At 63.7% G+C, this 11,569-nt stretch overlaps 1 protein-coding gene across 2 annotated transcripts in view; it reads left to right on the plus strand.

Moving 5' to 3' along the window:
* MAPK8IP2 (mitogen-activated protein kinase 8 interacting protein 2) overlaps window positions 1-10,598 on the plus strand; it is a 59,495-nt gene extending 48,897 nt beyond the window's left edge. For both annotated transcript variants that reach the window (XM_048820430.2, XM_048820519.2), the window contains 4 exons: window positions 6,670-6,789; window positions 7,787-7,857; window positions 9,521-9,619; window positions 10,073-10,598. In XM_048820430.2, the coding sequence (XP_048676387.2) occupies window positions 6,670-6,789; window positions 7,787-7,857; window positions 9,521-9,619; window positions 10,073-10,145 (363 nt within the window). In that variant the 3' untranslated portion in view covers window positions 10,146-10,598. The remainder of the gene's footprint in view (window positions 1-6,669; window positions 6,790-7,786; window positions 7,858-9,520; window positions 9,620-10,072) is intronic.
* Window positions 10,599-11,569: the final 971 nt, after the last annotated feature.

Consider the following 11,569-nt stretch of genomic DNA (forward strand, 5'->3'; position numbering starts at 1 on the left):
GTGGAGAAACTGGAGAGGGTCCAGAGAAGAGCCAGGAGAATGACTAAAGGGTGAGAAACCTGCCTTAGAGGGAGAACCAACAGGGGCTCCCTCTGGTTAGCTCAACAAAGAAGGTGAAGGGGTGACTTGGTCCCAGTCTGTTTACGAGTAACTCCCTTGGGAGAAGGGTTTTGCTAGCTGACAGCTCTTGAGTCTAGCAAGGACACAACAAATCCAGTGGCTGGCAGCTTGGAGCGAGGCCCATTCACCTGGAAATAGGGGCCCGCTTTTACCAGTGAGGGCAATTAACCACTGATGGCTGCTCCCTCACTCGGAGATCGGGTGGGTCTGTCTCAGAGACACTCAGCCAGAAGGGTTGGGCTGGATGCAGGAAGCACGGGGCGAGGGTCTCTGGTCGGTGTTACTGTGACGCAGCAGGGAGGGGAGAGTGTTGCCCTGGGAATGTGGCCGGGGAGTTTCACTGGGGATGGGAGACCTGAGAGCCTGTCACCTGAGCCAGGAAGGGGAGGGGGAGGTAACACCTCTGCCTGGGAAACTGGACAAAGGCTGCAGGAGGGAGCCTGCTGGGGGGGGTTTAGTTTCAGTTTGGGGCTGGGTGGAGGAACGCAGGGAACCCCAGGGCTGGGATCTAAGCTCCCTGCTCCCCTAGAAGGACTTGACTGAGGGGTCCTGGTTGTACCCACAAGCTCGGTTTTGGACTGTGTTCCTGTTGTCCAATGAACCTTCTGTTTTACTGGCTGGCTGAGAGTCTCAGTGAATCCCAGGAAGAGGGGTGCAGGCCCCGGACTTCCCACACTCCGTGACAACTGGTGGCAGAGGTGGGATCTACTGCACCCTGTAAATGGCGCTTTCTGCAGTAAGTGACTGGGGAACAGTAAAACGAAGGGGGATTGACAGGGACCAGGCATGCTGAAGATTCAGAGAGAGACGGTTTCAGGGGGCGGTTAACCCCTGGGAGTGTGACCAGAGAGAAGGACTTTTGCAGTAACAGGGTCCCCCGGGGGATTGCAGCGAGCAGTCCCAGGGGCGGAGGAGTCTACAGCTCAACCCTGGCAAAGAGGTGGTGACCTCAAGAAGGACTGGCACACTAGGGGTTCTCCCTGGAAACCATGGAAAGCTGCCCGGCCTGCGAGTGGCCAGCAGGGAGATGTACGCTAAACGCCTTAAGAGCGACCTGGTGGAGCTGTGCAGGCAGAGGGGGCTGCGCCTTGGGAGGTCCACCAAGGAACAGCTGATTGCCCAGTTGGAGGAGAAGGATCACTTGGATGACCCGATCCCTGTCCCGGAGGGAAGCCGCCCGGCGGACGCAGCATGGGCCCTGGGGCCTGACCAGGCTGGGAGGGGTCAGACTGCTGCCGAGGGGTCAGACTGTACCTAGGGGAGGAGTTAGGGGAAGCCCAGCGAATACCGAGGGCACTCTGACCCCGGCAGCCAGCAGGGGATCCTCCCGGTGGAGCTCCCCATCCCTGGAGCGGAGGCGGCTGGAATGGGAGAGGGAGATGAAAATGATTTAACTGGGAATTGGTCCTGCTTCGAGCAGGGGGTTGGACTAGATGACCTTCTGGGGTCCCTTCCAACCCTGATATTCGATGATTCTATGAGAGAGCTGGAGGATTATGAAAAGCAGCATCAGCATGAGGAGAAGCAACATCAGCATGAGCAGGAGGAGAAGGAGAAACAATGCCAGCATGAAGAGAAGCAGAGACAGCATGAACTGGAGTTGGCCAGCCTGAGGAGCAGTGGGGCCGCGGCTGCAGTGAGTGAGGGGGGACCCAAGACTGCAGGGAGCTTTGATAAGTGCTTCCTGGCCCAGCGGAAGGAGGGGGAGGACATAGATAGCTTCCTGACGGCCTTTGAGAATGCCTGCAAGATGCACAGGGTTGACCCCGAAGACAGGCTCCAGTTTCTCACCCCCTTACTGGACCCCAAAGCCGTGGAGGTGTACAGCCGAATGACAGGGGCGGAGGCAGGGGACTATGAACTGTTCAAACAGGCCCTGCTCCGTGAGTTTGGGCTGACCCCCGAGATGTACCGGAGAAGGTTCCGGAGTCAGCGTAAAACGCCTGAGGTCACCTACCTACAACTGGTCAACCGGATGCAGGGATATGCCCGCAAGTGGACAGCTGGGGCCCAAGCTAAAGAGGACCTGCTTGACCTAATCGTACTGGAGCAACTGTATGAACAGTGCCCATCCGACCTGAGGCTGTGGCTGGTGGACAAAAAGCTCGAGAACCCCCAGCACGCAGGGCAGCTGGCCGACGAGTTTGTGAACAGTCGGTCAGGGGGTAGCCGGGAGGAGTCCCAAAAGAACAGCCCCCCCCCCCGATGCAGAGAGAGAGTCACCATGGGACCTCCCAGTGGGGAAATAGGGAGAACCCCCTCCAGAGGGGAACGCCTGGCGTCGGGCCCCTCCGACCTGCTCGAGGGGACCAACGTGACCTGAGCTGCTATCACTGTGGCCAGAGAGGCCACGTACGGACCCAGTGCCCCAGGCTCAGGGACAGACTGAGCAGACCCAACCTACCCAGGGTTAACTGGGTAGGGACCCAGCTGGACGAGGGGCAGACGTCCCAGGCAAGGGGGGCTGCGAGCTTACCGCTTATTGCCTGCTCAGGAGGGGAGAATACCGCCGGCCAGCTCAGCCAGAGGGCTGGAGACTCTGGACTCAGGGTGCTCGGTTTACAGGGTGGGTGCGGGGCTGTCCCTCTGGAGAGAGTACCTTGTTCCCCTGGAGGTGGATAGGAGGAAAGTCAATGGATACTGGGATACGGGTGCGGAGGTGACGCTGGCCCGGCCCGAGGTGGTGGCCCCAGATCGGGTGGTGCCGAACACTTACCTGACCGTGACAGGGGTGGGCGGGACCCCATTTAAGGTGCCCGTGGCAAGGGTACACCTGAAATGGGGGGCCAAGGAGGGCCCGAAGGAGGTGGGGGTGCACCACCATTTGCCCACTGAAGTTTTGATGGGGGGGGACCTAGAGGACTGGTCAAGCAACCCCCAGACCACCCTGGTTGTGACCCGTAGCCAGAGCCGGCGAGGGGCACTGCTCCCTGACCTCGGGGAGGGTACCACACCGGAGACGCAGGACCCTACCCTGGTGGGGAGGGAGCGCCGAGGGGCACGGCTCAGAGAGGCTGTGGCCTCAGACCCGGCCAGTGAGAGGGAACCGGGCCCCATCCGTTCCCCAGCCGCTGAGTTCCAGGCTGAGTTGAGGAAAGATCCCTCCTTGCGGAAGCTCAGGGACCTGGCCGACCTCAGAGTGGTACGGACCATGAGGAGAGGCTGCCAGGAGAGGTTCCTGTGGGAGAAGGGGTTCCTGTACCGAGAATGGGCTCCCACAAGGGAAGTAGAGTCCTGTGGGATCAGGAGGCAGCTGGTGGTCCCCCAGAAGTATCGCCGCAAGCTCCTGTCCCTGGCCCATGACATCCCCCTCGCAGGGCACCAGGGAATCCGGCGCACCCGGCAGAGGTTGCTACAGAACTTTTACTGGCCCGGGGTCTTTACCACGGTCCGGCAGTATTGCCGATCCTGCGACCCCTGTCAGAGGGTGGGGAAGGCCCGGGACAAGGGGAAAGCGGCTTTGAGACCTTTGCCCATCATAGAGGAGCCTTTCCAGAAGGTGGCCATGGACATCGTGGGGCCTCTCAGCAAGACGACCCGGTCGGGGAAGAAATACATTCTGGTGGTGGTAGATTTTGCCACCCGCTACCCCGAGGCAGTGCCCTTAGCTTCCATTGAAGCAGACACCATGGCCGATGCGCTCCTGACCATTTTCAGCCGAGTGGGGTTCCCCAAGGAAGTCTTGACAGACCAAGGCTCCAACTTCATGTCGGCCCTGCTCCGGTGCTTGTGGGAGAAATGTGGGGTCCGGCACGACTGGGCCTCAGCTTATCACCCCCAGTCCAATGGGCTGGTGGAGAGGTTCAATGGGACGCTAAAGATGATGCTGAAAACCTTTATGAACCAGCACCCGCAGGATTGGGACAAGTATTTACCTCACCTGCTGTTCGCGTACAGGGAGGTGCCCCAGGAGTCTACCGGATTTTCGCCTTTCGAACTGTTATATGGAAGGAGGGTGAGGGGCCTGCTGGACCTGATGAGAGACGAGTGGGAGGGGGAGGCCTCTCCCGATGGAGAGTCAGTGGTGGAGTATGTCCTGATCTTCCGAGAGAGACTGGCTGAACTCATGGGCCTGGCCAGGGAGAATCTGGCCAGAGCCCAGAGGAAGCAGAAGGTCTGGTATGACCGCAGGGCACGGGCCCGTGCCTACGCCACCGGGGATCAGGTGATGGTTCTCATCCCCGTGAGAAAGAACAAACTACAGGCCGCCTGGGAGGGCCCTTTCAAGGTCGTCAAGCAGCTCAATGAGGTAAACTATGTGGTGGAGCTGTCTAACCGGGCGCACCACCGCCGGGTGTACCATGTGAATATGATGAAGCCATATTATGCCAGGGGGAATGTGGTGTTGGCCGTGTGTGGACATTGGGAGGAGCAGGGAGATGACCCTTTAGTAGATCTATTCCCTGGGACCAGAGCTGGTTCCCCCCTGGAAACAATCCCCCTCTCGGATCAGCTAACCCCTGCCCAGCAAGCTGAGGTCAGGGGGGTGCTGCATCCGTACCGACAGCTGTTTTCCAACCAGCCTGGACGCACTAATCTGACTGTCCACCGGGTGCAGACAGGGTCGCACCCGCCGATAAGATGCTCCCCGTTCCGAGTCCCAGGGAAAACTGCTCAGGACCTGGAAAGAGAGGTCCGGGACATGCTGGCTTTGGGGGTGATCCAGCCATCGGCCAGCCCTTGGGCCTCGCCGGTGGTGCTGGTCCCCAAAAAGGACGGGTCGGTCCGGTTCTGTGTGGACTATCGGAAGCTCAATGCCATCACTGTATCTGATGCCTACCCCATGCCCAGGCCGGACAAGCTCCTAGACAAGCTGGGAGGAGCTCGGTACCTCACCACCATGGACCTTACAAAGGGCTACTGGCAAGTGCCGCTGGATGCAGATGCCCGGCTGAAATCGGCCTTTATCACCCCTCTGGGGCTCTATGAGTTCCTGACCCTGCCTTTCGGCCTCAAGGGAGCGCCGGCCACCTTCCAGCGCCTGGTGGACCAGCTCCTGAGGGGGATGGAGAGTTTTGCCGTGGCATATATTGATGACATCTGTGTCTTTAGCCAGACCTGGGAGGACCACGTGTCCCAGGTTAGACAAGTGCTGGACCGACTCCAGGGGGCTGGGCTGACTGTAAAAGCAGAGAAGTGCAAGGTGGGGGTGGCGGAAGTATCTTACCTGGGCCATCGGGTGGGGAGCGGCCGCCTAAAGCCGGAACCAGCTAAGGTGGAGGTGATCAGAGACTGGCCCGCTCCCCACACCAAAAAGCAGGTCCAAGCCTTTATTGGGATGGCAGGATACTATCGAAGGTTTTTGCCCCACTTTAGCGCCATAGCCACCCCCATCACTGAGCTATGCAAGAAGGGGAAGCCAGACAAGGTGGTCTGGACCAAGCAGTGCCAGGAGGCTTTCCAGGCACTGAAGGAGGCTCTGGTCAGTGGCCCAGTTCTGGCAAACTTTCCAGACTTTCAGAAGCCCTTTGTGGTGTTCACCGACACCTCCGACACGGGACTGGGGGCGGTGTTAATGCGGGAGGATGAAAAGGGGGAGAGACACCCCATCGTGTACCTGAGCAAGAAGTTGCTACCCCGGGAGCAACACTACGCGGCCATCGAGAAGGAGTGCCTGGCCATGGTGTGGGCCCTCAAGAAACTAGAGCCCTATCTCTTCGGGCGACACTTCACCGTCTACACCGACCACTCTCCCCTGACCTGGCTGCACCAGATGAAAGGAGCCAACGGCAAGCTCCTGAGGTGGAGCCTGCTCCTGCAGGATTACGACATGGACGTGGTCCATGTGAAGTGAAGTGCCAACATGATAGCGGATGCGCTGTCCCGGAGAGGGGGCCCCGAACTTCCCCAGGTCACTGGTCAGAGAGACCCTGCCCAGTTCAGTCTCGAAGGGGGGAGCGATGTGATACAGCAGGGTGGGGGGAGTGTTGCCCTGGGAATGTGGCAGGGGAGTTTCACTAGGGATGGGAGACCTGAGAGCCTGTCACCTGAGCCAGGAGGGGGAGGGGGAGGTAACACCTCTGCCCGGGAATGTGGACAGAGGCTGCAGGAGGGAGCCTGCTGGGGGGGTTTAGTTTCAGTTTGGGGCTGGGTGGAGGAACGCAGGGAACCCCAGGGCTGGGGTCTAAGCTCCCTGCCCCCCAGAAGGACTTGACTGAGGGGTCCTGGTTGTACCCACAAGCTCTGTTTTAGACTGTGTTCCTATTGTCCAATAAGCCTTCCCTTTTACTGGCTGGCTGAGAGTGAATCTCAGGAAGAGGGGTGCAGGCCCCAGACTACCCCACACTCTGTGACAGTTACCCAGGGGATCAGAATAAGTTTCTGACTCGAGCGGCACTGCAGGGAGTGGGGCAGGAGTGCTAGCTGCGGGGGAGCTTCTGGCAACTCCTGTCTGGCCTGGCTGCCGGGGGCACTGGACGGTGGGAAGCGTGCCTGCAGAAGGTGGGTCCAGTGCGTGCGGCCATCTCGGCTATTCCTGACTAGCAGCCTGTTTCCATTGCTCCAGCCTGGCCCCTTCCTCCCGCTTACACTCTCCCTGGGCATTTCCAGATCGCCACCACCAGGAAGCTGACGGTGCATTTGCGCCCACCGGCCACTTGTGACCTGGAGATAATGCTGCAGGGCATCAAGCTGATCCTGACCGTGAATGAGTACAGCCGGGACGACGAGGTGAGGGTGGGTGGGGAGCTCTGGGCTGGGGTGGGGGCAGCGGCCCTTGGCCGGATGATTGGCTGCAAACACCTAGAAGATAATGAGGTGATAAGTAACAGTCAGCATGGATTTGTCAAGAACAAATCCTGTCAAACCAACCCGATAGCTTTCTTTGACAGGGTAACAAGCCTTGTCGAGAGGGGGGAAGCGGTAGAAGTGGTATAATTTGACTTTGGTAAGGCTTTTCATATGGTCTCAAATGACCTTCTCATACACAAACTAGGGAAATGCAACCGAGATAGAGCTACTCTAAGGTGGGTGCATAAAGGGTTGAAAACCATTCCCAGAGGGTAGTCATCAGTGGTTCACAGTCAGGCTGGAAGGACAGAACGAGTGGGGTCCGGCAGGGATCAGTTCTGGGTCTGGTTCTGTTCAATATCTTCATCAATGAGTTAGATAATGACATAGAGAGTACACTTATAACGTTTGTGGATGATACCAAGCTGGGAGGGGTTGCAAGTGCTTTGAGGGGTCACAGGCTGGGCGGGGGATTAAAATTCAAACGGATCTGGACAAACTGGAGAAATGGTCTGAAGCGTGGCAAGGGGTGCCCACGGCCTCATGCAGGAAGTGCACAAGGATCAGACCGAGTTGCAGCAACAGGAAATTTGGCTAGCTGGAGCCAGGCCAGGGGCAGGAACTGGAGTGACAGTGACACAGGCCAAACCCTTGTCCCCATGTCTGACAGAAGAAGGCTTTGAAAGGGCCCGGTCCGAGCAGAGAGACGGGGCCCGGCCCGAGGCGGAGAGAGTGGGGGGCCAGAGGGGGTCATGTGTCAGACAGGAGGTGAAAGCGGGAGAGTTAGACACACACCGAATAAGGCTAAAGCTGGTACAACGGGGGAAGAGACGCTCTGACGAGGGCGTGGGGGTCTGACAGACAGAAGGACGGGGCGCCCTTTCACTAGAGGGGGCGGCAGGGCTCAGATCGTCTCTGACTTCTGCTTCCTTTTCAGTTGGAGCGATGCAGCCACTTCTTCCAGATGAAGAACATCTCCTTCTGTGGCTGCCACCCCAGGAACAGCTGGTGAGAGGCCCCCGCCCGGCAGGAAACGGGGCAAACCAGCAGCACAGCGCAGCAGCTGGTTACCCAGGGTCAGGGCTCTGGAGGTGGCCTCCAGCCCAACACACTCATCCTACCCTGCCCTGCCCAGCCTGTGCCCCACGGAGCCCACCCCCCGCCTCTGCCCCCCCCAGCCTGTGCCCCCCGGAGCCCCCCCGCCTCTGCCCCCGCCCAGCCTGTGCACCCTGGAGCCCCCCCGCCTCTGCCCCCGCCCAGCCTGTGACCCCGGGAGCCTCCCACGCCTCTGCCCCTGCCCAGCCTGTGACCCCGGAGCCCCCCCGCCTCTGCCCCCGCCCAGCCTGTGCACCCTGGAGCCCCCCTGCCTCTGCCCCCACCCAGCCTGTGACCCCGGGAGCCTCCCACACCTCTGCCACCGCCCAGCCTGTGACCCCGGAGCCCCCCCCCGCCCAGCCTGTGCACCCTGGAGCCCCCCTGCCTCTGCCCCCGCCCAGCCTGTGCCCCCGGGAGCCCCCCTGCCTCTGCCCCCACCCAGCCTGTGACCCCGGGAGCCTCCCACACCTCTGCCACCGCCCAGCCTGTGACCCCGGAGCCCCCCCCCGCCCAGCCTGTGCACCCTGGAGCCCCCCTGCCTCTGCCCCCGCCCAGCCTGTGCCCCCGGGAGCCTCCCACCGCCTCTGACCCCGCCCAGCCTCTGACCCCGGAGCCCCCCCCGCCCAGCCTGTGCCCTCCGGAGCCACCCACCGCCTCTGCCCACACCCAGCCTGTGTCCCCCGGAACTCCCCCCGCCTCTGCCCCCGCCCAGCCTGTGCCCCCGGGAGCCTCCCACGCCTCTGACCCCGGGAGCCCCCCCCCGCCCAGCCTGTGCCCTCCGGAGCCACCCACCGCCTCTGCCCCCGCCCAGCCTGTGTCCCCGGGAGCCTCCCACACCTCTGCCCCTGCCCAGCCTGTGACCATGGAGCCCCCCCCGCCCCGCCTGTGCACCCTGGAGCCCCCCTGCCTCTGCCCCCGCCCAGCCTGTGCCCCCGGGAGCCTCCCACCGCCTCTGCCCCCGCCCAGCCTGTGACCATGGAGCCCCCCCCTGCCCAGCCTGTGCACCCTGGAGCCCCCCTGCCTCTGCCCCCGCCCAGCCTGTGCCCCCGGGAGCCTCCCACACCTCTGCCACCGCCCAGCCTGTGCCCTCCGGAGCCACCCACCACCTCTGCCCACACCCAGCCTGTGCCCCCCGGAGCCTCCCCCGCCCCTGCCCCCCCCAGCCTGTGCCCCCCGGAGCCCCTCCCCGCTTCTGCCCCCGCCCAGCCTGTGCCCCCCGGAGCCGCCCCCCGCCTCTGCCCCCGGCCAGCCTGTGCCCCCCAGAGCCCTCCCCGCCTCTGCCCCCCCAGCCTGTGCCCCCCGGAGCCCCTCTCCCCGATGTGCTGAGATGCGGGGGGGTCCCATCCCTGAACCATGGCAATAGTTTACTGCAGTTGCTTCGGCTCCTGAATCTTGTCTGCTGTTGTGCAAAACTGGGGTGCGAGGGGGGCTTTGGGGATCATGGGTCTTCTCCAGCCCCTCTGCTGACTTCCCCACAGCCCCGTGGGGCAGCCCTGGGGTCTGATCACCGCACAGCAAGCAGGCCGGCCCTGGTGCCTCTCTGGGGCTCTGCTCTGACCCTCCCTTTGTGCTGCAGTTACTTCGGGTTCATCACCAAACATCCCGTGCTCAGCCGCTTCGCCTGCCACGTCTTCGTCTCCCAGGAGTCCATGCGGCATGTCGCCGAGTGTGTCGGGTGAGCTGGGGTGGGGGGCCTGCGGGAAGGGGGGGCTGGGAGCTGAGCTACAGAGGGAGCAGGGGGAACCTTGGAGCTGGAGTTATGGGGTCCCAGGGTTTGCCCCAGCCCTTGCAGTGTGGCCCCCTTCCCCATGGGGTTTGCCCCGGCCCGTGGCTGGCCTGCGGCATGGCCCCCCTCCCCCACGGGGTTTGCCCCGACCCGTGGCTGGCGTGCAGCGTGGCTCCCTCCCCCACGGGGTTTGCCCCGACCCGTGGCTGGCATGCGGCGTGGCTCCCTCCCCCACGGGGTTTGCCCCGACCCGTGGCTGGCGTGCGGCGTGGCTCCCTCCCCCACGGGGTTTGTCCCGACCCGTGGCTGGCGTGCGGCGTGGCTCCCTCCCCCATGGGGTTTGCCCCGGCCCGTGGCTCACGTGCTGTCTGCCCCCCGCTCACCGTGTCCCTTGCCTTGCAGCCGGGCGTTTCAGGAATATTACCAGGAGCACCTGGAGTACGCCTGCCCCACAGAGGACATTTACCTGGAGTAAGGGCGCGAGTCACTGCAGCTCCTGCTTCCGCCCCCCGTCTAGCCCCACAGATGGCCAGAGACTCTGTCTGACCCCACAACCAGCCGGCTTGGACCCTCCTTCCGCACACGCTGCGGCCCCCACCCCCCGCACAGACTCGCTGCCCATCCTCACTGCTTCTCCCTGGGGGCCCGGAGAGCCGGCTGCTCCTCCCTGAGCTGGGGCTGGAGGGCAGGCCCATCCCAGGCGGGGCAGGCTTTGGCGGGGGGCACCCAGCCCTGGCCGGCCCCTTCCCCGGTGGCTGATGGGAGCGGAGCCCAGGGGGCCTGAGGATAGACTGCGCCGCAGGGGCACCTGCCTCAGTGACCCACGCTAAGGCATGGAGGGCACAAGGGCTGGGCCGGGCAGCTGCCCCCTGCAGCAGGCTCCCCGGGGAGGGGCTGGCGGGGGAGGGAGAGAGCACAGGGAGTGGGGGAGGGGCCGGCGGGGGCAGAGGGGGATGCAGGGAGTGGGGGAGGGGCCGGCGGAGGAGGGAGAGAGCACAGGGAGTGGGGGAGGGGTCAGCGGGGGCAGAGGGGGGATGCAGGGAGTGGGGGAGGGGCTGGCGGGGGAGGGAGAGAGCACAGGGAGTGGGGGAGGGGCCGGCGGGGGCAGAGGGAGGACACAGGGAGTGGGGGAGGGGCCAGCGGGGGCAGAGGGAGGACACAGGGAGTGGGGGAGGGGCCGGCGGGGGCAGAGGGGGGACGCAGGGAGTGGGGGAGGGGCCGGCGGGGGCAGAGGGGGGACGCAGGGAGTGAGGGTGGGGCCGGCGAGGGAGAGCTCAGGGAGTGGGGAGTTGGCAGGGGGTTGGGGAAGTGCAGAGTGGGGGGAGGGGCATGGGGCTGGTGGTTCAGTGGCTTTCTGCCCCCCCACTGTACAACCTGTTCCAGCCCCCCCGGCTGGGCCCTGCCTGGCCCGCTCCGTGGCCGTGGCCACCCCTCTGGCCGTGGCCGGCACCTGACTCTCGGGGGGGGGCTCATTGTTCAGACCCTGCACTGAGGGTCCGAGGTCACGGGAAGGGGCCTGAGGCCACACCTGGAGTGGGGGAGGGGTGCCCGGCGCGGAGGTGAGCCTGGTCTGGGCCCCTCCAGCCTTTACATCAGGCTTCACCCCCCACACTGTTCCCCCCAGCTGTCTCATCCCCCACAACCCCCCCACAACGGCCCCTGGGCCAGCTTATCCCCCCCCAATGACCCCGTGCCAACTCATCCCCCCCAGCCCCCCCAAAGGCCCCTGGGCCGGCTCATCCCCCGTGACCCCCCCCGTGATGTGAACCCCTGGGCTAAGTCCTCCCCACCACCACCTGCACCTGGCAACCTGTGTCCCCCGCCCCCCAAGGTGCGGCGCTGACCCCGGGCCACTTGGCCTCTGCCGTGCTCAGGGCCGTGCCCTGCCTGGCCCCCCCG

This window comes from Caretta caretta, chromosome 1 (assembly GCF_965140235.1).
Source record: "Caretta caretta isolate rCarCar2 chromosome 1, rCarCar1.hap1, whole genome shotgun sequence".
Lineage (NCBI taxonomy): Eukaryota > Metazoa > Chordata > Testudines > Cheloniidae > Caretta > Caretta caretta.